At 40.6% G+C, this 27,757-nt stretch overlaps 1 protein-coding gene across 3 annotated transcripts in view; it reads right to left on the reverse strand.

Annotated features, from left to right (window-relative positions):
• LOC125461867 (disintegrin and metalloproteinase domain-containing protein 12) overlaps positions 1–27,757 on the reverse strand; it is a 354,472-nt gene that overhangs the window by 63,669 nt on the left and 263,046 nt on the right. For all 3 annotated transcript variants that reach the window (XM_059653083.1, XM_059653082.1, XM_059653084.1), the window contains 2 exons: positions 16,400–16,484; positions 4,765–4,913 (listed from right to left, as the gene is read on the reverse strand). In XM_059653083.1, the coding sequence (XP_059509066.1) occupies positions 4,765–4,913; positions 16,400–16,484 (234 nt within the window). The remainder of the gene's footprint in view (positions 1–4,764; positions 4,914–16,399; positions 16,485–27,757) is intronic.

The following is a 27,757-nucleotide window of genomic DNA, read 5'->3' on the forward strand; positions in this document are numbered from 1 at the left end:
AAGATATTAAATTTACAAATGTAACAGTAAAGCTTTGAAGCTGTGGTTCAAGCACAAAGTAAACTCGGAGTGCTAATTCATCAAAGCTGACAGCTTGTTACATTATTCCAGAGGGGTCTGTCTCCAGACCACAGTGGGAATTTCATTCAGACAACAGTATTTCCTAGAGGAAATCAGGCAGCCAAGTAAAGTAGCTACAATCAGCCGTAACATGTCAGTGGTTGGCTCATCTCTCTTTCACTGACTCTTTTCATGTTGCAATTCCACAATAAAATAAATTACAGCAGTGACACAGGTGAGAGATATGAAGGAATGTGACACTATTTCTGCTGCTGACAATTTAGAAAACTTTGAACAAAAAGAAGAGTTAATGCTAAAAGTAATGGGATTAGAGCACAGTTGCGTGTTGGTAAGTAATTACGTCTACATCTGTAGAAAACCACTGATGGAAAGCCAAGATAGATTGGCTGTGTTTAAATTTGGTAAACAGAAACACTACATCCTCTGAAGTTGATAAATGAAGAAAACCACTTACATGACAATTTTTCAAAGCATGTGTGTATTTTAGCACAACATTTAATGGCCTTGGATTGAGCACAACGAAACAGGATGAAAGTTACTGATCTACAGTTTGTTACTTTGCATTGAATTTTTTGCACACATCATAGGAATCTACTTATATGCGCAAAGCTCTTTTCCCATAGTCTCACAGTAATGTATTGTGGATGCAAAGATGGTAAAATGCTAATGCTTACCTTCTTTTGGCTATAAAGATTTAGTATATTGATTCAATAAACAGTGCCTGTGAGATTAGGCTGGGCCTGAAAAAAGAATATGGATGTTGCAGTACATAACTAAATTGTTGTTTCCAATGCAGGAAAACTTCATTGTGCTGACTGATTTGCACGATAGTGGCATTTGGTCAGTGCTAAACACAACACTGAAGGGCTGCATGCTCCATCAGACGACTCACATTTGGGTGATATAAGCACTACTTAAAGCTAACCTTTGTTGATTTAGGCAGCCAATAAACCTCTTAAAGGTGCATTCTCGCTGAAGGAGCTGGTTGCTAATGACAATGCAAGAAAAGCATGTTGCAATTAGGCAGGCAGCTTTAGGTCCCTAGGTGCTTTGATGAAGGAGGTGGACAGGAGGCGGCAGTGGTCAGGCCCTCTAGGCAAATTCTCTGAATCAAATAACTGATGAGCAATGCCACAAGTCCAGTTTTGAGGATCAGAATATAGTACTGTGAGAAATAAATTCCCTCCACAGCCATCTTCGAATGCAAAATTCTCCCAAGGGAAAACTAGCCTCACACACTGCGCAATGCACCACATACCCACCAGTCATTTGCCAACCATCTCTGTCAACCACAACTCACACATAGCATAAATAGCTTCACCCCAAAAGTCATGTTGTAAGCCTCACACCGATATCACATAACTTACGCACGTTTTAAATTATTTAATCATGATAGCCACATTACCCAACTACCTTTCACCACACCCCTTGGTAAACCTCCCTCTGTCTTAAAGGACAAGCTGGTGCACTTCCAGTAGCAGCAGTATAGTTCTAGATACATGTCCTTCACCCCTTGGAGGAGATAGCTCTTGTCATCATTGGAGCAACTATGACTGAAGCCATGGCCCTGACACTTGGACTGAAACCAGAATGACAATAATGTATTCAAACCTTCTCCCATCCCACTAGACCCACATCCCACAATCTCTTCTGATTTACAAACTGTAGATAGTGCAAGCTTCCCCACCTTCCTTTAGCACAACCCGGCCCTGGTTCCTCCTTTGAGATACCCAATAACATAATCTGTCCAGTCAGTGCTGGAGGAGAAAGAGGTAAAAGAGCAGAAAGACAATAATGAAAAAAACAACATTGTCACATAGATTCATAGGCATCAATTCACACACTGACATGTTGTGTACTTTAGAGCTTAGATCCTGAAATTATCGATCAGGTATCTCTGAAGCAGGGGTCCATAAGTAGATTTTAAGGGGTCTCCCACAGGGTCTCATTCTTCTTTTAAACTCTGCAGCGGTCTTGACCCTTCCTGCCTTCATAATCTCATTCAGCAGTAAAACCCTCTGAGTTATCAGTCCGTCCACTTTGTTCTCTTGAATGTTTTTATTAATAATTCTATCTCTGTGGCCCTGCCTCCAGCTACTAAGGCCCTAGGGCTCTGGAATTTCCTCCCTAAAAATCCTATTTCTTTTCTGCTACTTTATCCTTTAAGATGTTCCTTAAACCTACCTCTTTGATCAAGCATCTGGTTATTTGCCCATGGATCATAAAGTGGCTTTGTGTTGCATTTTGATTTAGAATGCTTCTGTGAAGTGGCTTGAAATGTATTACTACTTTAAAGCTGCTAGATAAGTACTATTTGTTGTTGATTCTGCTCACAAATCTAATGCTACATTAAAATATAGCAGAAAAATAACACATTGAAATGAACATAGTTTGGCAACACAGGTTTTGTTGCAAACAGCCGAGAATTTGCAACAGCCTAGTCCATTAGACAATAGAAAATTGAGACTCAAATGTTGAAACAAGCTCAAATGCTAGCACTTGGTTCAGTTTACTTCTGAAAAGTAATAGAAACCCAAGAGTGCATATTACAGCGGTACATCTCCTGGGTAAAACTAATATTCCTGCTTGCATTTCACTTGAAGCCTTGTGCTGCTGGCAAAACCATACAAGTTTTGTCACATGCAATATATCAAAGAGGTTTAGCATGATGTTCTTCTTACTACTTATTTTCTCTATAAGCAGAATTTCAACCTCAGCATGAGTGACTCCAACAATAAAGTAAGGTCGATTTTTATTTGTGAAATATTTACTGGGGAAACCATAATGTGTGGTAATCCGGTTTTCCTGTACTGACAAAGTTATTTTACAATGAACTGCAGTGTGATGGAAAAACAAAGCTATAGCCTACGTAGTTAGTCCCAGCAGGACGACCAGCTCCTAATTAATTCCATTTGGCAGTTTCAAGTCTGTGTGACATCATCATGCTGAGTTGTAATCTTTGAACATTAGTCTGGGATAATAATCTGAGATTCAATAACAAGTTTGTATCAACGATGCTGGCAGCAGGCCTTGTTGTCTGGAATGTATCTATTGTGAGTTGTTGATAATATGCACAAGCTGCAAGAAAGCTACAATTGAACTTATCATAAGGTACTGTCAACTTAATCCATAGGTACAGAAGTCAATTTAGTCAATGCCCACCTATTTCCATCTGTTTTTCTAACAAGTAAACTTTCAGTTACTAAGATGAAAATAATGAGGAATATAAATAAATTCATGCTCCCCTATGACTGGGAAAAAGGATTGCCCCAGTCACTTTGGTGAGTTTGAACCTGACTTGCTGGTGGAATATGAATGGATATGTGTGAACCATCCATTTCCAAGTTAGGTTAAAATTATCTATAATGTGTAGCAATATTGTAATCATATAATGAAGATTTCCATTTGGAAATGGTTAGCATTTCTAAAGAAATTTAGATACCTTGTGCAATCCACCCCTAAATACCAGCTCAAAGGATTATCCACATTCAGACTGCCATAGCAGAGTCATAGGGTCGTCGAGCATGGAAACAGACCCCTTCGTACCACTAGCCCACATCGACTATGTTCCCAAACTAAACTATCCCACCTGCTTGAGTTTGGCCCATATCTGTTGAAACCTTTCCTATTCATGCACTTATCCAAAAATCTTTTAAACATTGTCGTTGGGCCTGCATCCACCGCTTCCTCTGGCTGTTCATTCCACAGACTAACCACTCTCTGTTTAAAAAAGTTGCTCCTCAGGTCCTTTTTAAATCTTTTTCCCCTCACCTTAAAAGTACGTGCACCATTTTGAACTCCCTCACCTTAGGGGAAAAACCTTTTGTTGTTCACCTTATCTACGCCCTCATGATTTTATAAACCTCTATAATGTAACTCCTCAACTGCCTAACCTCCAGTTCAAAAAGTCCCAGTCTATCCAGCCCTTATTTATAAATCAAACCTTCTAATCCTGGCAACATCCTGGTAAATCTTTTCCAAACCCTCTCCAATTTAATAACAAGCTTTGTATAACAGGGCAACCAGAATTGCACACTGTATTCAAGAAGAGGACTATGGAATCCACTCCACTTAGTTAAGGTTTTGAAAACAAATCTCCATAAATGTACCATAATACCAATCCTTATATCCCTTAAATATAGCGGTGAAGTTTGCAGAGTGCACATTGCAGGTTTTCCTTGACCTAATGTAATAAAGGATGACCGTAAATTTTGCAGTTGTATATTTGAATCACTTTCTGAATTGTCTCAATAACTCTATGAGATTTGTAATCCACTCTTTGCTATTTCTGGACAATTTTATCAAGACCTCAATGCATGGCTGAGTTTTCTGACATTATGACTACAAACTGTTTAAATCTTGACTATCATGGTTGATGACAAATAGTATCATGAACGAATATCCAGGCCAACCCTGCAAAACGACACTTCTTACAAAGCGTTAAAGAAAATAAACTAAAATAAACTGAGACAAGAAATAAGGCAGTTTTTTTGGGGAGGTTTGTTTTTTGCTAACTGTATAGTTAAGGATTCTCATGGATAGTCACATATGTTTTCTTCAGTTAAAAAATCTTGTCTTCTTTTTTCTAAAGTTTCAGCTTTGAAACATTTCCTTGGGCAACTTCCAAGCTTCAATGGTAAGGACAGACATTCACTTACGTTATTTAATCATATTCTTACTTACCCTGTGGATGGTGTCATAATGCAGCCTCCTTTCTCCAATGTTGCCCTGCAGGCACAGCCACGCTCAGGAGTATCATGATTCATGCCAAAGTTGTGGCCCAGCTCATGGGCCATTGTTACCGCTGCTCCAAGAGGATTGTCTGAATGATCCTGGCAAAATTAGAGAACAATATTTATTCATAATTCAAAATTTAGACTAACAAGGTGTAGAGCTGGATGAACACAGCGGGTCAAGCAGCATCAGAGAAGCAGGAAGGCTGATGTTTCGGGCCTAGACCCTCCTTCAGAACAGGTTTTTCTGAAGAAGGGTCTAGGCCCCAAACATCAGCCTTCCTGCTCCTCTGATGCTGCTTGGCCTGCTGTATTCATCCAGCTCTTCACCTTGTTCTCTCAGATTCTCCAGCATCTGCGGTTCCCGCTATCTCAAAATTTGGACTTCAGGGATGCCATCGGAAAGAGTACAGGATTCAAATTAAATGATAACAAGGGATTGATCATATTATTAATTACAGTCTAAGTCAGTAAATGAACACCTCTCTATGAAGATTTCCTTGGTCATAATAAAAGGAGTAGGGTTTTCAGTGTCCAGAGCCTTTTCTCACTGAGCTAGAGATATCTGCAAGGTCAGAAGTCACACAACACCCAGTTATAGTGGTACAGGTTTATTTGAAATTACAAGCTTTCAGAGAGCTGCTCCTTCATCAGCCGAAGTGATCTTGTCCACCCCAGTCCAACATAGGCACCTCCACCTCAATGCTAGAGATATCTACAACCAACCAGTTCAGACATGTTGCAACACATCTCCAAAACAGGTGGGACTTGAACCTAGGCCTTCTAGCAGTGCACCATAAGAACTTCTTGCTTGTGCTGTATCCTAACATTATTGACCCTGTTTAGTTTTGTACCTTTTCATATCCTTGGTAAACAAAAATCTATGAGTCCTGGGTTTAGAACTATAAACGCAGCATTGGCTGCTTTTTTTTGGAGACACTACCATACTTCTTTTAGACCAGCAGAAAAACAATAATATCTATTAGACACGCTATCAATTCCTTTCAAAACCGTAAAAATCACAAGCCACCCCTTTTTCAGCTACATAAGCCTCATTTAAATTACCCTTTAACCCAGGAGTACAAATGTTATTATGATGAATTTGCACTGGTCTTCCTCCCAGGCCAATCAGCTGGAATTTTGTTGGGAGTGGGGTTGGAGGGGACATGATGCAATGTTTTTTGCACTCCACTACCAACCATTTCACAAATTTGCTGTCTACTCTTGTCTAACTGCCCATACCAAGGATACTATGGCATGGGCAGCACAATATTTAGGTCAACCGGCTCACTAATAATTACTTACGTAAAAAACATCACACAGGCTGTTGATTTCAGCACTAACCACTTTCCACTAACCATACCTTGGGGATACAGCTCATTAGACATTGGGGGAGATAAGAAGGTGGTGGGCTTGCCATCCCCTGTGTTGGATTTACCTCACCTCGCTCACCAGTCAAAGTCATGCCAACAGGAGTGATGGTGAGGCAGTAAAATCCAGCCCAGGTAGTGCACTGCCCAGATGTGGCTTAACTAGGGCTTCTCACAGCTATAAGATAACATGCTGTTCTTTATATGTTATCCCTCTAGTTATCAGAACTATCATTCTGTTTACCTTTTTGATTAAAGTTTATATTCAATTACTAGAGCTTAGTAGTATAAATGGACTTCCAAACAACTTTGGATGTCCAAGCTTTGCACTATTTAAATAACATTTAAAGGTCTTTGTCTAAAATTGCCTCACACATTACCTGAAAACTATCTAGTATAGTTTAGTTTGCCCACTTAATTTATCACTTTCTCCTTTGTAATTTAATGTTCCTTTTATTCCATGTCACTAAGATTTGTGTCATTAATATGATTGGAAATGTTCTCTCTATTGCATTTTACATTAACATAATATTAATTTTATCAATTTTATATTAATAAATATAGTGAATAGTTGAGGCCAATGGTCCGTGTCCAATGGGTAAAGGAAAAGTCGCAAAATTCTTACAAGCCATAGGGCGGTTTTCTCAGTAGAGACAGGTGGCTTTCTCATTTGAGGTTTAACTGAGGATCAGCATACCTCAGGCAGAGGTTGAGAAGGAGAGTACTTCATGATAACCTCAACTGGTACAGGAATTGAACCCATGCTGTTGCTGTCATTCTGCATTACAAGCTAGCCATCCAGCCAACTGAACTCACTGACAGCCTGTAAAAATCCTTGTTGGGACTCCCAAATCAACTTAAATTTCTCTCAGTGTTCCTATTACTCTTAATTTAATTATAAATCCTAATAATTTCCACATAACAATCATTCGACCAACAGGTCTATAATCTTCTATTTTCTCTCACCTTTCTAAACTAATAAAACTACGGTTATAATTTTCCAGTCTAGAATTGGGAGAGGTTTGAAAATGGTGGTTAAAGCAAATTCAATTAGCTCATTTACTTCCTTCAAAATCATAGAATCATAGATACCCTACAACGTGAGAGCAGGCCTTTCGGCCCATCGAGTCCAAACTGACCCTCAGAAGACAATGGATCCTGACGCACCCCACTCCAACCTATCCCTGCAAACCTGCATTTCCCATGGCTAATCCACCTAGCCTACACATCCCTGACACTATGGGAAATTTAGCATACCCAGTCCACCTAACCTGCAATCGGAGCATCCAGAGGTAACCCATGCAGACGCAGGGAGAATATGCAAACTCCACACAGTGAGTCACCCGAGGGTGGAATCTAACCTGGATCCCTGGCACCGTGAGGCAGCAATGCAAACCCAAGGGCAACATGGTGGGTCAGGTAGTAGGGTGGGTGGGTGGGTTGAGGTTGGGGGAGGGGGTGTGGAGGATGTAGGTGGCATGCTTTTCAGAGAGTCGGTGTGGTCCCTGCTTCCATACTATAGAGATTCTATGAAAATCCTAGGCTGAAAAATCAGAATCCCTGTTCAAAAGTACAGGTCGTTTCAACAATTACTGAGATGAATGCAGATGCTGAGCCTTCGAGGCTATTAACAAAGTGGACAATTCTAGAAGAGCAGCAAAAAAAAAGTCTGAGGTGCTAGCATATCTTCCAGCCACTCTGTGCATTGCTGGAGGGAGGAATCTGTCTCAAGTAGGTTAAGTTATGTCATGAATCTGAGGACTTCATAATGTCATCTTCAGCCACTGAACCTTTAGAACATTGTATGCAGCATTAATGGTGACAGACTAAATGTGTAAAATGGCCTTTACAAAAGGCTTGCTGTTTCAGAATACCATCTTAAACAGAATTGATGAAAACCTAGCATTCATTTTTCAAAGTGCTTTCCAGCTCCTTGTGTGTAGGTTATGTAAAGAGGGCCTTGAAAGGGGAGATGGAGAAAGGAGACAAAGAAGTGGGAAATCTGCTTAAAACACTTTTACTTCCTGGTTAATGAACGCCTCCTCAGTCAGCACACACACATTGTTTCTTGTCCCAAGGGTTGAATCTCAACCAACACTTCCAGAATTCAGCCATCCTGAGAGCAATTTGCATTACTACCAGTGCCCTATTCACAGTTGTATCTTCCTCCTTCTCCTCTGAAGAGGTGATGTGCTCAACACCTTCTTCCTCCTGTATTCTCCAAGCCTCACTCCTGCACTATCTATTATCATCTTTGATGCACGACTGGTTTATACAGGAGGTCATCCCGAGGCTATCCAGGTATCTAATGCACATTTTCAGCATCCTGATCACTTGCCCGAAAACAGGTTTTGAGGTCAGTGGGCTTTGATTAGATCACTGTATCACAGTAGGCCTCACTGTTTGGAGTCCTAACAGGTATCCCTCAAGTTATCTTAAATGGATAGGTTCTATCTCCAGAAGATATACCCTAAATCTGATTAAGATTTGGGGAGCTTAAGGAGAATACAAGTTGAAAGCATTATGGCAGCTGCCTGGGAATCCTCCACAGATACGCTGGATAATCTTTTTGTAGCTGCAAACAAGCTGCATGCTAATGGAATGTGTCTCTTGCAGCAGACTGGAAGTATTCTGGGTGTTTTTATTGCCATGTGTCTGCAGTCAATGGCGCATTGGATTTGTGGGAAGACAGCCGTAGCTACAAACCCAAGTGTTTGGTCATTCTGCCTGACCTCATTAGTGGCAAAGTATACACAACTGCTGACCCTGGCAAACATGCCATCTGCCTTTTGTGCAACTTATTTATGACCAGCAGACTATAAAATTTTGCAAATATCTCATATAGATACTTGTAAGAAGACAAACATAAATAAGCTGAGTGCAGCAGTATCTTTCGTAGCCACTGGTAAATTGTTGCTGCAGGTCCACACAGTATGAGATCTCTAAGAAAACTACAAATCACAACATGTGATACACTGAGCCTCCTGAGGCAATGATGTGTGATTGGAAGCTGACCCTATTCCTATACATCCTGCGTTGCAGATATTGCCTCCTGGCAGCTTCACCATGCATTCATTCACTGTCTCCTTGTGGAGTAGCAGGTTGGTGAGGGGAAGGTTGTTGCTGCTGCTCAATTTGGGCTTCTTCACAGCTTCAAGGTTAAGCTGCATAAGAAACACCCACATTGAGCTGATTTTATTCTATATTAATTCATGGAATGTGAGCATTGCTATTTAAACTAGCATTTGTTGCCCATTCTCAATTGTTCTTGAGGTGATGGTGGAGAGCTGCCTGCTTGAATCACTGCAGTTCTTGATAGATACATATACCCAGTGCTGCTGGGAAGGGAGTTCCAGGATTTTGATCCACTCACATTGAAGCAACTGCCAGACTGTTCCAACTAGATGATGTGTGGCTTGGAGGGGAACATGCAAGGGCTGGGCTCCCATTGCAACTGCTGTTCACGTTTGGTCTGACATATCAAAAGTGCATATCACAGACAAAATTTCAAAGCAGCAGGAATGACCTTCAAATTGGTGAAAATCATCTTCAAAGTAGGAAAGGCACTGTTCCAGAACAAGTTGCATGAACAAAAGCCTTTCACTTAGGGAAGGAAGCTGATGTGACATCTCAGTACTTATAGCATTTCTGCTTTTCATTTGCTCAATCCCCTCAGTTCTCACGGTCTACTTATCTTTCCTGCCCTGGCAAGCTCCACAAAGTTTGGGAATCTTATGTGTTGACTAATAAAATTGATAGTTCTGGTTAAAACAGCTGTTAATTAGCCATTAACATATATAAACTGGCAACATTCCTCTCCCAAAGGGATTTCTCACTCACAGCTGAGTGTGCTGCATTTAAAAGGATGGTCAGCAGATTTGAATTGAATTTCAAACATATTGTGATTTCAGCATTTTACCCACACTCCTACTTTCAAAGCCACTCACTCTTTTAGGCTCAAGATCCCTCCATGGTAATTACTTAACAAATGTGCAATTTCCTTAATTTTATTTACCATGATACTTGCATCTCTTTTTAAAGAGCACACATTACCCTTGTCTCCTCTTTCTTTCCTAATATAACTGAAAACTGTTCGTGTTAATTTTGACATCCATCACAAGCATCTTTTAAAATTTTCTTTCTGCACCTCTTACTATCTTTGTCTAGCCCAGTGCCCTGGATCCACACTACTCCTTGCACATTTGTATATCCTTTCCTTTAGTTACAAGTATAAAGATAATTTTAAAACTTAAATTTATTGACAAAATATGTTAAATATCAATAAAAACATTTTAATAGAATTATGAAATATATAAAATATTTTTGAACTTAATGAATAATAAAGGTATTCTGCTTAGACAGAATTTTGGGATTCACATTGGATTTGTAAATAAGATTTTTTGAAATTGGGCTCAACGTAGGAAGCCTTGCCCACAGAGATCATACATGTGTAAGGTCTGTTCCAAACTAACATCTGGTTACTGAAGAACAGATATAAAAAAACTGCTCTTGTTGGCATTCACAATGGACTAAGTTTAAATAAACAACTTCAACTAAACAACTAAAGTAGACAACTTCATATCTGTAAACCTGATGCTGGTAGCTGAGTTGCATTTGGCCAGTCAATGCAAAGCTCTGAATATAGGAAATAGCATGCTCACTATTGATATGTTCTCACTTGGAAGTTTATAGCATACAGAAATGAATATTCTTCAGTGCTAACAATGTGGCATTGTTAGTCTTTATTAGGCAATAAATGTAACAGATAACTACTTTTGTACTAGGGTGGAGGTGGGTGGATACAGCAGGTTTGGGAAAATAGATGTCACAGAATCATTACCACCCCAATTGCCCAAGTACATATTAATCATGCTAATAATTTCTCAATTTCTTCAACAGAGATTCAATGGAAACCTGTAAATTCCCACCTGAGGACAAACATGACCAACTCCAACCTACGCTGCTAATGAAGAAACATTTGGCCATTTACCTGACTTGCAATTACTAAATGTCCTTCCTTCCCCAACCCTTGAAGGGAAAGGATTGTTGAAATTCACTCTGGGTCTTGGGGAAGTTATCTGAGGGCCTAGATTCGGTTCACTGGTGAGTAACAGTGGCCTGATTTACACCCATTGCCTCTCAGTTTCGGATTTTGGTTTGCAATGCACTTTCATCTAATCATAATTCTTAGCTTGCTGTCATTAAAAAGTTACTCCATATTTCTTTCTTACATCTGAAACTAACTACTCACACCTCTCTACACTGTGCTCCACCTGCCACAGTTCTTTTTTCTGCAGTCACATTATCTGTAAATGGCTCTTCTTTATATTCAATCCTGCTCCAGTTGAATAAATATATAGGATGATAACAGCCAACTCTTGCCAACAGTACTTTCTATACTTTCCAACTTCTTCTGATATTACATGCAACAGCTGACAGTAAAGGCACATGAAATTAGCACTGTGAGACAAAACTGAGAAATGAGGATTGGGTCACTGGCTCATCAGCAGATTTTTAAACCTTCCCGTTTCTGGAGGACTAAAACACCTGCTCTCCAATTTGTGGGTTTCGACTGATCAGAAAGCTGTTTGGATCTATCCAAAAGCAGTTTATTTAGTTTCACGGGTCTTCCAGTCCAACATGTTTAATCATAGAAGAAGAAAGAAAATATCAGGCACAGGAAATAACAACTCATCAAACTTTTATTATCTGATCTGGCGAATCCCCTGCATGGTAGTCTCAATTTTATGTCATAAAATCAGTGATAGATTATCAGAAGCCCCACAGAAGTTGCTAATTCTTCTCATTGAAAACACCGAAGTAATATTGGCATTGATGGGAATTTTCAAAAGACTGTTGTAAGAATTTTTAGATGGGCAATAAATGGTTTAATGTTGAAGGCAAATAATCCATTCTGATAACAAACTTGAATAAAACCTCACAATTCAGAAGGCTATATTTTATGTGAAGATAGTTGTATATTTCTGTCTTTTTTTCATAATTAATTCAGGGAATGTGGGTGTTACTAATTATTGCCCATCCCTAATTGCCCTTGATAAGGTTGTGGTGAGCTGTCTTCATGAACCACTATAAGTCTATTTGTTGTAGACACATCTACAATGCTGCTAAAGAGGCAGTTCCAGGATTTTAGCCCAGCAACACTGAAGGAATGGTGATATATTTCCAAGGGTACCAGATGGGTAACATGGATGGAACTTGGCTGTGGTGTTCCCACGTATCTGCTGTCTTTGCCCTTCTAGATGGTAGCACTTGTGGATTTGAAAGGTGCTGACTAAGGAGCCTTGGTAATTTGGTCATTGGAAACCTCCAGGATGTTAAGAGTGGGGTATTCAGCAATGGAATGTCAGTGAATATTCATTTCATCATTATTTTTTAAGTCCAAGTGGTTATTACCTTTCATTATTAATTATACCAATCTAACAGGAGTAATTTTAAAAGAAACCTACATTTTCAAACTAAGAAAACTAACAAACATTATGAAACATTTTGGATCTAGCTTGATGAATCGGCTGTTGTACTAGATACAAACATATCATTGCTGATATTAAAGTCTAATTTACATCCCTTTTTAGTCTGCAGAATGAATGAAGATATATCTTGTTTAATTATTAATAAACATCTGCAGCAAGTTCAAAAAGTGCACTTGGAATTTGCAAATGAAAAACTTAAGCTATGGTTTCCAACATGCATAAGAGAAGAACAATCTCCTGACTAAACTTTTCCTGCCAAAATCTTTCCACTTCTGAAGTTTTGACCCATGCCGAGGCATGATTTCAGAGCCAAAACTCACAAATCTGTGCGTTCTAATAGGGGAGATTAGCAATCTGCAGTGCAACTCAAGAGGTCCGTTCTCCCCACCACCTCCTTTATTGAGAATGCTCACTCACGCTGGGGCATAATTCCAGAGATGTTGGCTGCCTCGGTTTCTCACCCAGTGGATATGCTTCATTAATTTAAAGCACCCCATTATATTCTGGGAATCAATACAATTGCACCTGATCCTGCAATCATTTAACTATACAAACACACTCACACACGAAACAAAGATCTCCGAAAAGCAATCAGCATCCTTGGCCGAATTTCCTCTGCCCTATTCCAAGATGCTGAGGCCAACTTTAGTACTCTTTCTGCTAACTTAGCCGAAATGAAAAAATCCAGTATAGTTTGGTTGTCAATTTTTCAGCCGCGCAAGAAATATGTCATTGTTAACCCTTGCAAGTGTGTTAAGTTCATACATATAAAAATCATGCCAAAGAATATTTTATGAGTCATGGGACCAGCATGGATTAGTAAGCAACTGAAGTGCTTTTACAATAAGTGGTAAATTTACAAGTATATGGATGGGTATGAATAAAAATGCACCCATTAGAAATGCAAGGAAATAATAGGTGAAATAGATAAATCAATGGATTGACACCTAACCAGCTCCCCTTTGTAGACAGCAAAGCCAATTTGGTAGAGATGAACTAGGAGCAGTTTTAGATGATTGGAGATTTATGAAAATAATTTATTACCAGCAAAGATGAAATTCCACAGTTTCTATTATTTTCTTGTAAATGATTTGACTGCATGGTTTAGTTGTTAAATAATGTGCTAATGCAGTTCCATAGGGAATTTGATGATGAGGCCCATCTTTCAATGTGCTGACCATGAAATATCTTAACATTTTGTGGCAATTTAATCTATGTGATATTTCTCACACATCACACATTGCCAGACTACATATACAGTAATATTGTGTGTGCATTAAACTTACCATAATTTTGCTAGAAAGTCCTAGGCAATTCTACCAAAGTTATGTCAATGAGATTGAGGCCAAAATGCTTGCTAGGGTAAATAGTGGAGAAGTCAGAAAGGGAAAGCCTTCTGGTGAATTGGAAGATCAAACTTGAAGACCCACAATCATTTTGAAGGCTAGTGTGATGGATATTTAGAAGCTATCCAATGACATTTTGCTTAGATGCCAGTAGGCCTTCTACTTTCAATTGTTGTGGGATTTGGAGAGTATACCCTACGCTACTTACTTCTACTGCTGAAGCCTGAGTAGAAACCGCTCTTGCACTAATGGAGAGACACAAGCAATGACTCACATTACTGAATTGTGACCCTTTATGGACTGTCAGACTAATCACGTAAAGAAGGGGCTTTCATTTGGCTTCTAGGATTTGCATTCACTAAATAAATAAATGAAAAGGTATTCACAGACAGTACAGGCCCTACATCCACATCACTTTTGTTCCTTCATAAGAATAAAAATATCCTTGGCATTATATATATTGTTAATTTAGAGTTCAGTTGGAGTTGTGACAGAAATGCATCAAATACTATTCACTAGCAACGTGACTTTTCCTCTTGTAACCTACAGCACTTAAGAAGCGAATTGTTGTTGCCAGTCATAGGTTTATGCAATCAGTCCTGTATTACTTTAAGGCTGGTCGAGTTGACCTCTGCGCAAATATGCATCCATGGTCATTGAACCGATGGCTACATTTCAAGTCAGGGAAGAATTGATTCATTATAAATTAAAGAGCAACTTTAAGAAATTAACGAGCTCTAATGTGTCCCAACAATTATAATGCTACAGATCCTGCAAAGCCAACACTAAGTGAAACAATTTCCTTTAGGTGGCCTCACAGTGACTATGAGTATGCTATCCATTAAGCAACTTAATTGCTTAGCTATGCTGCTGCTTTTGAATCAACTAAATATTGCAAGCACATTGCATTGACACAAATACTGCAGTATAATCTGGTTGCATCTTGACGATTATTTTAGCACCAAACTAGTGAATTGGTATTGAATTTATCATTCAGCAAAAGCATTACAGTTTTTATATTCTGTATTTTAGTAAAATAAATATTTTGACCCCTTTGCTGCACTTCAGTTCTCGTAAAGTTATCATGATATATGCAAATAGTAACACTCATATTAATTATTATTATATAATTAATAATTCTAAAGTGAAAGCTAAATATTTGGTTCAAGTCCATCATAAACAAAGGTTATATAAACAAAGTTGTTACATATTAAGAGAAATGGCAAGAGAAGTTTGTCCTGATTGAGACTTTTAAAAGTTTTAATTTGACTCCTTCAGGAAATATTTGAAATCTGTTGGTACTTAAATAATTGGCTTCAGAATCACATAAGTGGATTATTGTTTGACAATTTGAAAACAAATGAGTAAAGTGTAATAATGTTGAACACATGAGGGTTATAAAATATTGTTTTAATGAACTTATTGCAAGAATAGTATTTTGGAAACAAATTCTTTCAGTTTTGCATTATACATATAACATATTCCTTTAGAAAATGTAGTCATTCACAGATTATTAAATGTTCTGGTTGGGTGGAAGTGGTGTAGATGGGCAAGAAATATAACTTGCCTTGTAGTGCCAGATAAGCAATTCCTACAACATTGTACATTAAACTATGAAAATCTGTCAGGGATCTTAAGAAAAAAATCAATTTCTTTAAATTGGGCGAATTCCCAAGATTAAGTGCTCCATTCATGGACTGTACACATATTGGCTTAGCAGTTCTACCAAGAAAGGATGGCAACAATGGAAGTGAGAACATGTATATGGAATATTTAGACAGTTAGTCTTAAGTCAGTCTGTATATATTGACACAATATATGTACAGAGTAACAGTAAATAATGACCTATTTGGTAAATCTAGGATTCAGGGTGATGCTTTTAGGCGAATGCTTTTTGTTCCATCAAGGAAATTGGAACACCGGTAATATCCCAGCTGCTAGAATCAACATCAATCATGAAAAATCAAAAGCAGCCTCTGTTTCTCAAGCTAATCAAATTATGTTCCTTTACCCAAACACTAAAAATTGCTCTTATTTTGAATCCAAATCTATTCATTTTCAAATCCCATAGAAGTCATCCTATTTTGAGAAAAATACAAACTAATATCAGTTTAACTGCCATTTTGTGCTGTGAACATGTCCCCAGCAGAAACTGCACAAAGACTGGCCACATTCACATCACTTTGGCTGTGTGCAGTCAATAGAGAGGGACAGACTTTTAATCAATAATTGAACTGAATTTAAACATAGGTCGCATAGATGAAAGAAGTGTTCGAACATTCAGTTTATTTTCTTTAAAGATATAAGATTAACGAGTCCTTTGGAAATAGGCAGGCTCAAAGTTCATACCATGCACAATTTTGCTGATCACTACTCACCATAACAATTCCTCCTGACTGCTCAGCTGTGCACATACTCATTATAGGTGCCATTCCAATGGTTGTTCCTTGGAAGTACACCCCACTGCAAATGTATAACAAAAGAGACTTCAGCATGTTATGAAGTTAAAGATGTTGCTTTTCTGAATTTAGTCATAAGTTCAGTGCTTTCTATCTGTTCAATAACAGCAGCAGGGTTGATGCCGAGGTTGATAGTTGGGATTTTTGGCATGAAGACAACTCTTTGACAAATGTTATTAACAGCTGGTCACACAATTATGGAAACAAGACAGAACAGTTAACAGACAATAATTTGCTGAGAAAAATATCAGAGATAGTAAGAACTGCCGATCTGCAGTCAGAGATAACACAGTGTAGAGCTGGAGGAACTCAGTGGGCCAGGCAGCATCAGGGGATCAGGAAAGTTAATGTTTCGGGTCGGGACACTTCTTTAGAAATTTGTCAACTTTCCTGCTCCTCTGATATTGAGAAAAGTATCTCCATTTTACAGAATTGATTATTATTAATGACTGAAGTAAATATTGCATCATAAGCCAAAACTGCAGATGACAGCTCCAAGCATCCATCTTTAGAAATGATTTTGAGTCATCAATGCACAACAGCTTCCTAGATAATAGACATTGAGATACATGTCAAGATGTTTGGCATGACATGTCTGCTTGAAGGTTACTGCACAAAAACCTTTGTTTTATTTGCAAATCAACCTTTTCAAAAGAATTACAACTTCTTTTGAGAAGGAGGGACTTAAAACACAGGTCTTCCAGTATAGAGTTAGGAACTCCAACACTGTGCCATTGGAGCTCTTGAAAGCTCCAAAGATATTTCTAATTGACCCATTCAGGCAGGTTATGACACATCTGGAGCAAGTGGCATTCCTGGCCTGGAGATAAGTACATGACCACTATACCTTAAGAAGTTCTAAGTCATTGCTATTAATTATGTGGGGAGATTGTTGATTGATTGATGTGCAAACTTGCTCCACTCACTGTTGGTTATTTTTAATAAAATAGTCAAGGTGTTGGTGTGTTCATTTTGATTACAAAATGTTGATCCACATATTCCAATGGCTAGGGGGCTGTTGTACACGGTGGTAGAGTTCCTATCTCTGAACCAGAAGTCCCAGGTTCAAGTCCCAACTGCTCCAGAGGCACGTTAATAACATTTCTGAACAGGGTGATTAGGAAAATAAAAGAATTCCAAAGGCTAGATGGCAACTGGGATCACAGCTGCCTCTGTGGGAATTGCCAGGAAATTTACCATTCCGCTGGGCAATTACCCTGCATCTGGAATGCTCCAAAGAAGCTCCTTAAATTTAGAGGTTTCCAACTCAGCTAAGTTTTATAGTTACCCAGGAGTTCACAGAGGATTAAAACCTACTCTAACACCTACCCTGACTACCCCCATCAAAGTACATCTCCTAGACTCCTGACTGGACCCCACCGACCTGATGCAACAACCACATCATACCCACCTCCAACTCGACCTGACCCCACTATGCCTGACAACATACCTGTTGATTGATATCCACAAACTATCAATTTAACTCTGCTAGACATGATACCACCTCCCTCACAACCACCATCATCATGACAGCTTTAGTGTTTCACAGTGGAAGGTTATGTAGCTCAATCCAAGACTGGAAACTTATATCTGAACAAAGAAAACTAAGAAAGTGTGAGGGAAAAAATGGCTCTGGTAGCTTGGGAAATTGCATTAGAAGGTATGATAATAGATAGGAAATATCTAAAATTAAGCATTTAATACATGGTTTACAACAAATTCTCGTTCCTTTGTGGCACTAAAGGAAGCATATCAGGTGATCTAACCATGGCTAATGGGAAACATTAAAGATTATATTAAATCATAAGATGAATCTTACAGAGTTGTCAAAAAAGTAATATGCCTGAAGGCTGAGAATGTTTAAGAATTCAACAAAGGCAGATCAAAAAACTGAAAAAGCTAAAAGGATTAGAATCTGAAAGCGAACTGAGGGACATAGAAACATTCTAGAGAAAACTGTTTTATAAAAAGGGATTGATAAGCAAAGAGCAATATTGGTTGACGATAGGTTGGGACAGGGGAATTTATAAAGGGGAATAGCAGAGATACTAAAACATATTTTGTGATAATATGGTAGAGAGCTGGATGAACGCAGCAGGCCAAGCAGCATCAGAGGAGCAGGAAAGCTGATGTTTCGGGCCTAGACCCTTCTTCAGAAATGGGGCAGGGGAAGGGGATTCTGAAATAAATAGGGAGAGAAGGAGAGGCAGATAGAAGATGGATAAAGAAGAAGATAGGTGGAGAGGAGATAGACAGGTCAAAAAGGCAGAGATGGAGCAAATAAAGGTGACTGTAGCTGGGGACTTGGGAAGGGCATAGATCAGTCCAAGGAGGACTGACAGGTCAAGGAGGTGGGATGAGGCTGGTAGGTAGGATATGGGGGTAGGGCTTGAGGAGGAAGGAGGGAATAGGTGGGAGGAAGGACAGGTTTGGGAGGTAGGATGAGGCTGCTAGGTACAAGATGGGGGTGGGGCTTGAGGTGGGAGGAGGGGATAGGTGGGAGGAAGGACAGATTAGGGAGGCGGGGACAAGCTGGGCTGGTTTTGGGATGCAGTAGGGGGAGGGGAGATTTTGAAGCTTGTGAAGTCCACATTGATACCATTGGGCTGCAGGGTTCCCAGGCAAAATACGAGGTGCTCTTCCCGCAACCTTTAGGTGGCATCATTGTGGCACTGCAGGAAGCCCAGGATGGAGATGTCATCCAAGGAGTGGGAGGGGGAGTTGAAATGGTTCACGATTTTGTCGTGAACTGAGTGTAGGTGTTCCACAAAGCAGTCCCCAAGCCTCTGCTTGGTTTCCTGGATGTAGAAGAGGCCACATAGGGAACAGCGGATACAGTACACCAGATTATTAGCAGATGTGCGGGTGAACATCTGTTTGATATGGAAGGTCTTCTTGGGGCCTGGGATTGGGGTGAGAGGGGAGGTGTAGGGGCAGATAAAGCACTTCCTGCAGTTGCAGGGAAAAATGCCGGGGGTATAGGGGCTGGTGGGCAGTGTGGAGCAGACAAGGGAATCACGGAGAGAGTGGTCCCTCCGCAAAGCAGATAAAGGTGGGGAGGGAAAAATGTCTTTGGCGGTGGGGTTAGGTTGCAGATGGCACAAGTGCTGAAGGATGATGCGTTGGATCCAAAGGTTGGTGGGGTGGTACATGAGGACGAGGGGGGTTCTGTTTTGGTTGTTATTGTGGGGCGGGGGTGTGAGGGATGAATCGCAGGGAATGTGAGAGACACGGTTGAGGGTGTTCTGCATCACTGTGGAGGAGAATTTGTGGTCCTTGAAAAATGAAGGCATCTGGGATGTATGAGAGTGGAATGCCTCATCTCAGGAGCAGATCCGGCAGAGGCAAAGGAATTGGGAATGGGGACAGCATTTTTGCAGGAAGGTGGGTGAAAGGTGGTGTATTCTAGGTAGCCGTGGGAGTTGGTGGACTGGAAATGGATATCAGTTTCCAGGTGGTTGCCAGAGATGGAAACAGAGAGGTCCAGGAATGAGACAGAACTATTGGAGGTGAACTTAACGTTGGGGTGGAAGGTGTTGGTGAAGTGGAGGAACTGTTTGTGCTCCTCGTGGGAGCATAATGCGGTGCTGATACAGTTATGGATGTAACAGAGGAAGAGGTGGAGCATAGGATCAGTGTAGCTTTGGAAGAGGGATTGTTCCATGTAACCTACAAAGAGGGAGGCATAGCTTGGGCCCTGCAGGTACCCATGGCCACCCCCTTTGTCTGTAGGAAGTGGGAGGAATTGAAAGAGAAGTTGTTGAGGGTGAGGACAAATTCAGCTATGTGGATGAGGGTGTCAGTGGAGAGGGACTGATCGGGCCTGCGGGACAAGAAGAAGCGGAGGACCTTTAGGCTATCTGTGTGGGGAATGCAAGTGTATAGGGACTAGATGTCCATGGTGAAGATGAGGTGTTGGGGACCAGGGAATCAAATGTTTTGGAGGAGGTGGAGGGCGTGAGTGATGTCATGGACGTAGGTGGGGAGTTCCTGGATGAAGGAGGAGAAAATGGAGTCAAGATAAGTGGAGATAAGAATAGATTTGAGATAAGTGGAGTAGGGTCTAGACCCGAAATGTCAGTTTTCCTGCTCCTTTGATGCTGCCTGGCCTGATGTGTTCATCCCTTGTTATCTCAGGTTCTCCAACATCGGCAGTCCCCACTATATCTGAATAGACAATATTTTGTATCTATCTTCATGGATAAAGATATAAAACCTTCCTTGAATACTGGAGAGCTTGTAAGAGTAAGGAACTGAAATAAATTAGCCTTCACAAAAAAGGTGTACTGGAGAAATCATTGGGAGTAAAAGTTGATAAATCTCTGGGAACTGATGATCTACAGAACGGAGTCTTGAGAGAGGCGTTTAGAAAGAATGGATGCAGTGGTGGTCAACTTAAAACATTTTTTAGGTTCTGAGACAGTTCCTGCAAATTGGAAAATGGGAAATGTAATTCATAATTTATGAAGGGACAGAGAGAGAAAATGGTGAACGACAGACTTGTGACTTGACATCAGTAACAGGGAAATACTAGAAACTATTATAACAGTTTGACAGCTGTACAGTTGGAAATCAATGATGGAACTGGCAAATCAGTAAGAATGTTTTGAGGTTGCAAGTAACAGAATAGATAAGGATGAACCAACAGTTATGGTGCATTTAAATTTTGAGAAGGCTTTTGATAAGATCTCACACAGGAGATTGTAAGTAAAATGCAACTCATGGAATTGGATGTATTTTATTTGGCATGGATTAAGAATCAGTCAACAGAAAAAACAGAAGAGAAATAAATCAATCATTCTCTTATTGGCAGGTACTAACTGGAGGCATACTGAGAGGGTCAATGCTTGGGTCCCAACTATTCACAATCTGTATTGATGATTTGGATAGGGAGATTACATATTTTCTGTACATGCACTAATTTCAGATGGATGCTAATGATCCTGTTCCACCATAAGAAGATGATTAAAGAGCAGCCTGGATGTGCTTTGATGCACTAAACTTCTATGGTTTTCCAAATCGACATTTTTGTCTGGCAGTGAGGTATGGATGCAGGAAGAGCTCATTTGTGAAGACAGAATAACCAATCTGGTCTGTTGATAGCTTTTGAATTAAAATCTATTTGCTTTTCATGTACCTTCTAACATCATTAAGTCTCTGTTAATTGTAAATTAAACTTCTAAAATTTATAAGATTTATTATTTTTAAGTTAAAATTCATTTTTTTCCCGAGGACACATTCTATACTTGGAGGCTGAATTGCTGGAGTGGAGATAGCATTTGGAATTAATATGTAAAAAGTGAAATATGCTGGCTACAGTCCTCAAAGCTGTAATAAGAAACAGCAATGTTCCATACTCCCGGCTCAGAACTCTGGCTTTCAATTGTGAGAATTGTTCATTGGTAAGTTTCACATCCAGTACTTTTTCTGTGTGGAGTCAGGTCTCATGATATAAAGCTTGTGATGGAATCATCATTCATGCATCAATGAATTGCAGAAAAATTACAAGCAGAGGTATCTTGAGAACTCCATCAATATAGTCAATACTGCAGGGATTGTATCCGTTCGTATTCCTCAGAAATCAATATGTTAGGAAAACTGTCCCATGAGTTTCATTATGCAAGTCATCTAACAAATAAGCATAACTTGGAGAAACAAGTATGATGGCCATTGAAGAAAAATGCTTTGCTGTAGAATTCTTGACTTCAAAAAGCTGGTCAATGGTTTCTACTGCCAAGGGTTTGGGAATTAACTAGATGTTACATGTCACAGGATAAGAGCTGTGAGTGGGAACCAAATATGGAGTCTGTCTCCACAAACGTAGATTGTTTCATTCTTGCTTCCTCAATTTTTGTTAGTAGCTGTCCTCCATGGTGTAAAGTATTTGTAAACAGGGGTAAAATAATTTTCCTGCCAATTTAGCCTTCCTCTACGTTTGTCAAGAGCCATGTACCTCTTCAATCCAAGCTCCAGTCCTCCCCGGGACATTTACATAGCTCGAAAGTAGCCCTGGTCCAAGCACAAGGCCTACAATTGGGAAACAGACCAGAAATTAAAGGACGAATCTGAGTCTCAAATGACAGCTGGATCTTCTGGTTGACAAGAGCAATCAGTTTAATGCCGATTTGACAATTATCCTTTGGCTGCTCAGGATCTCAGTGTTGATGAAGAAGACAGGCCAGGGTCATGTTTTAAAAAACCAGACGAACTGCAGAGGCCGGAAATCAGAAACAAAATCACAAATTGCTGGAAATGCTCAGCAGGTAGAGCTGTATCTGTGGAGGGAAATCAGAGTTAATGTTTCGGGTCCAAGGACCCTTCTTCAGAACTGATGTTAGCTGGGAAAAAATTGGTTTTTATGCAGAAGATAGGGTGGAGGGAGGGGTGAGGGGTAAATGATAGGTGGAGATAGAGCCCAAAGAGAGAGAACAGCTGGACAGACAAAGGAGCAAATAATGGTCAGCCTAGGAGAATGAATACATAGAACATAGAACAGTACAGCACAGTACAGGCCCTTCAACCCACAATGTTGTGCCGACCTATTATCCTACTAAGATCAAACTACCCTGCATAGCCTACATTTTACTATCTCACATGTGCCTATCCAAGAGACGTTTAAAAGTCTCTAAAGTATCTGACTCCACTACCACTGCTGGCAGCTCGTTCCACATGCCCACTACTCTCTGTATAAAGAACCTTCCTCCAATCACCTTAAAATTATGTCCTCTCATAACAGTCAGTTTCGGCCTGGGAAAAAGTCTCTGACTATCCATTCTATCTATGCCTCTCATCATCTTGTACACCACTATCAAGTCACCTCTCATCCTTCTTCGCTCCAATGAAAAAAGCCCCAGCTCTCTCAACCTTTCCTCATAAGACCTGCCCTCCAGTCCAGGCAGCATCCTGGTAAATCTCCTTTGCACCCTCTCTCAAGTTTCCACATCTTTCCTATAATGAGGTGACCAGAACCAAACACAATATTCCAAGTGTGGTCTAACCAGAGTTTTATAAAGCTGCAGCATAAGCTCATGGCTCTTAAACTCAATTCCCCTGCCTAAAAAAGCCAACATACCATACACCTCTATGCAACCTTATCAACTAGGGGTGGGGGGGCCCTATCGCTATTGTGGGAGGGAGGGTGGGGGGGCCCTATCGCTATTGTGGGAGGGAAGAGAGGAGGTGGACAGACCTGGCTGAGGGTCCTGTCAACTAAGGTGTTGGGGAATCCTTGGTTGAGGAAGAAGGTGGACATTTTGGAGGCCCCTTTGTCAAAGTTGGTATCATCAGAACAGGTGTGATGGAGACTGAGGAACTGGAAGAGTGGAATAGAGTCTTTACAGGAAGTATGATGTGATGTGAGGATGAATCATTAAGGTAACTGTGGGGGCCAATTGGTTTGTAGTAGATATTTGTGGCTGGCCTAATCTAAGAAATAGAAACAGAGAGTTCAAAAAGTAAGGGGAGAGTCAGTGGTGGACCAGGTGAAGGTGAGGGCGGGATGGAAATGAAAAGTGGAATTGATAAATTTCCAATTCCAGGTGAGAGAGGGAAACAGCACTCTGCGGGTGGGGACCAAAGTAGGAGTGGAACAAGGAATTTTCCATGTACCCCACCAAGAGACAGATATGACTGCTGCACACGCAGGAAGCCATGCCACACCTTTGATCTGAATAAAGTGAGAGGAGTTAAAAGAGAAATCGTTCAGTGTGAAGATCAGCTCTGCCTGGCGGATGAGGGTGTAGATGGATGGGGACAGTTCAGGCCTTTATTCCAGGAAGAAGCAGAGAGCCCTGAGACCATCCTGACGGGGGATAGACATGTAAAGGAATTGTACTTCCATCATAAAGAGGAGGCAGCTGGAGCCTGCAAACTGGAAATTCTGAAACTGGCATAAAGCGTGAGAGGAATCACAGATGCAAGTGGGAGAAAAACTGAGCTGGGGCAGGAAGAGATGAGTTCTCCGGGGCAGAGCAGGCAGAAACAATGGGTATGCCTGGGCAGCCCTGTTTGTAGATTTTGGGAAGGAGGTAGAAGGGAACTGTTGGGGTTGGAATACGATAAGGCATTGAAGGCATTGGGTGGGAGATCACCAGATGAAATATTGTTAATGACTGTTGTGGACATAATGGCCTGATGTTCCATAGTGGTGTCATGGTCTGGGGTAGACAGGAGAATGTATCAGAGAGATGGTGCTCAGCCTCCACAATGTACAGGTCAGTCTTCCAGAGGATAACAGCATTGTCCTTGTCAGCAGTCTTAATTAGAAAGTGAGGATTGGATCCGAGAACATGAAGTGCAGTCAGTTCTTGGGAAAATAAGTTGGAATGGGTGATGGGGCGGGGGGCAGAAAATTGAGGCAACCAATGTCACGTTGACAGTTACCAATGAACAGGTTGAGTGCAGGTAAAAGCCAGAGGGCAGGGGTCAGGTGGAGGGAGAATGTTGGAGGTGGGTGAAGGGGTCTGTGGTATGGAGAGAGGGCTCTTGTCCAAAGAAATGGACATGCAGGCGAAGACAATGGAAGATGTCACATTGTGCCCAAAATTCATTACGGTGGGGACTCTGAGGGATGAAACTGAGACCGTTGTTAAATACAGAACCTTCAGCATCAACAGCAGAAGGTCAGGATGGATGGTGAATACATAATAGGAGGCAGGATTGGCACAGAGGAGATGGAATCAGAGTGAATGGAGGGGAGGAAGGTTTGGGAGGATTTGGGTATCTCGAAGTTGCTTTGTCGTGTGTTACTCAATGCCTAAAAGGAAAAGGAAAAGTTTCTTGTTAGCACGTCGAACGAACCAGAGAAAGAAGTGGAACCGGGGTGCAGTGCACCTCTGAGTCAGCATGAACTGGTGTTGTTGGCGAGAGAGATCAACAGTGTGCATGTGACAACACATGGCACTGAGTATGGATCTCAGAATGTAGTGGGAATATCTATCTGTGGAATGTTGAATATCATGGGGATACCTGTAACCCTGAGTGGATTTAAACATGAAGGATGAAACTTGAGTTGAACCATGTTTACCTGTGTCCAGAGGAACATGCATCAGTGAGGGTACTTTGGTGCTCCCTGTCAACAAACTGTGGTCGAAGGAATAGATGGGTGGGGCTACGGATTGTTGAGCCCACACTTCCTGTGGACGTAGCTACTCTCCAAGAAGGCAGAATTTCATTCCCACTCCCACACTGTGGCAGCAAAGTGGGAAGTGGGGCTATCATTTAGTGGGATGGGAAGATGTGAAGAGATGAGAAGAGTCTGTGGTCTTTTCAAATTCCTCCAGTTGTCAGCAGGAGAGAAGGCTGAGGACAAACTTCCAGCTGGAAGCCAATTGAAATGAGCAGGTAATGGCATACCCTGAAGACTTCCTTTCAGGCTTAGTGGGAGTGTGAGTCAACAAGTGTTCTGGAGCATACCCCCTGCAGCAAGAGCTGCCCCCTTTCCCCAAGCTTGAGGGCTCCCTTTTTCCTTAAAAATGAAAGTTCTTCACCCCACTACCAGGGACTACTTCACTGGTCCCAGAAAGCCACTGCGCTCACTTCTCTTGCAAGGTTTCCATTAATGTTGTTTCTCTTAGTCCTGACGAAAGGCCAAAAATGGCCATTGCTCCAGTGCCACTGCAGAAACTAAAAATCTGCCAGTGCTCTGACTGAATACAGCCCTTGGAGGTGGGACCTTTGCCTTTACGAATCTTCACTGCCTGAATGACAATTAAATCTGTCAGAGTTCCCTTCAGTGTTCCCTGCAGAAGGGTAACCACAGACTTTCTGTTCATCAGATGGAATCATTGTCACAGCCAGGAAATTCAATCCCAGTGTGCTGAATGGGCTCTCCCTGGGAACAGGCTCCACAGACCCTTAATTTTGAGCCAAAAATGAGGCCATCAGAGTATTCAACCAGAGTTAATAGAACAAATCCGGGAAAAAAATGTGTGTGCATGTGCATTGAGACAGTGAGAGAGAGAGAGAGGGAGAGAGAATGTGTCTGTATGTTAGTATGCGATTATGTGTAATTTGTGAGAGGTGTGTGCATGTGATTATATGTGCATTTATGAGTGTGTGTATGTGTGTGTGTGTGTGTGTGATTGTGAGTGACAATGCATGGTAATCTCTCAGAACGATGTTGACACTTGCTTATTGCAAGAACCTGTGTGTGGAGTCTTTTAACTTGGAAGATTGTTATCATATGGTTTTGGCTGACCAGGGTACTCTCCCACTCTCACTGCCTGTCATTGGCACATTGGAAGGATTTTTAAATTGATAATCAATCTGTTTAGCTGCATTCTGACTGATCTTACATGGTGGCTCTTAAGTGACTATTAATTGGGCTGTAATTGGTCTCTGGGCAGGTAAGCCTCCTTGACTTTCCCCAGTCTTGTATTAATCGGATGGGAAGACAACAGGCTCTCCACTCCATGGTTTCTGAATTAATTATATATATTATCACCATTACCACAGGCACCTTGCTGTCGCCCAACTGACTTCCACCACCACTCAACCACCTCTCCGTCCACTTCCAGTGGAGAAATTAAATTTCATCAAAGGCTTTGAAGCATTTTATCCTTGTGACAAACTGTCATTTAAAAAGTGGGATGCAGAATTATTGATTTATTCCTTGTGAATTTTCTGGGGTAATTTATTTTTATATTTTTCAGAAGAAAGAAACTTTACATTTTGTCACCAGTGTTATTTCATTGTTTGACATGACAAATAGTCGATGGAAAATCCTTTTGCAAGATTATATCATAAAAATAACCCTTTGGTTAATTATTAATAACTCACCCGAATTTAAACTTTAATAGATTAAATATGAATCTTGAGCTTACAACTATCTCTTTCAATAGCAGCAAGTTTATTCTAATATAATGTAGAAACAGAATATTTTAAGTACTAAAATTAAAAAATACCTGATACAAAATTAAGGCAATGAATTGAGTTGTGGATAAATTACTCTTTTGATGTCTTCAGATTCAAATTACATTCTCACTTGATGGTTCAATAAACTGTGCCATAAAGTTTGGGATGGATTCCTGGTTTATGTTGAGTTAGCTGATCTCAGCAGGACTGTACTAGAGGTGTTACAGTTGGCTGTGGCATCTTAGATAACAGTGGAAAAAATTCAGCCAAAGTTCCAGTCTTAATCATAATCTAATGACTCTTGTTGTAAAAGCAATTGTTGAGGACAAGTTTGGATTTGTCCATAATGACCCCATGGTTAAACTGCCTGCCGATAATCCCTGTTAAATCTCACATCCTTAATGCCTGTGGAATCAGATTCCA

This window comes from Stegostoma tigrinum, chromosome 20 (genome assembly GCF_030684315.1).
Source record: "Stegostoma tigrinum isolate sSteTig4 chromosome 20, sSteTig4.hap1, whole genome shotgun sequence".
NCBI classification, from domain to species: domain Eukaryota; kingdom Metazoa; phylum Chordata; class Chondrichthyes; order Orectolobiformes; family Stegostomatidae; genus Stegostoma; species Stegostoma tigrinum.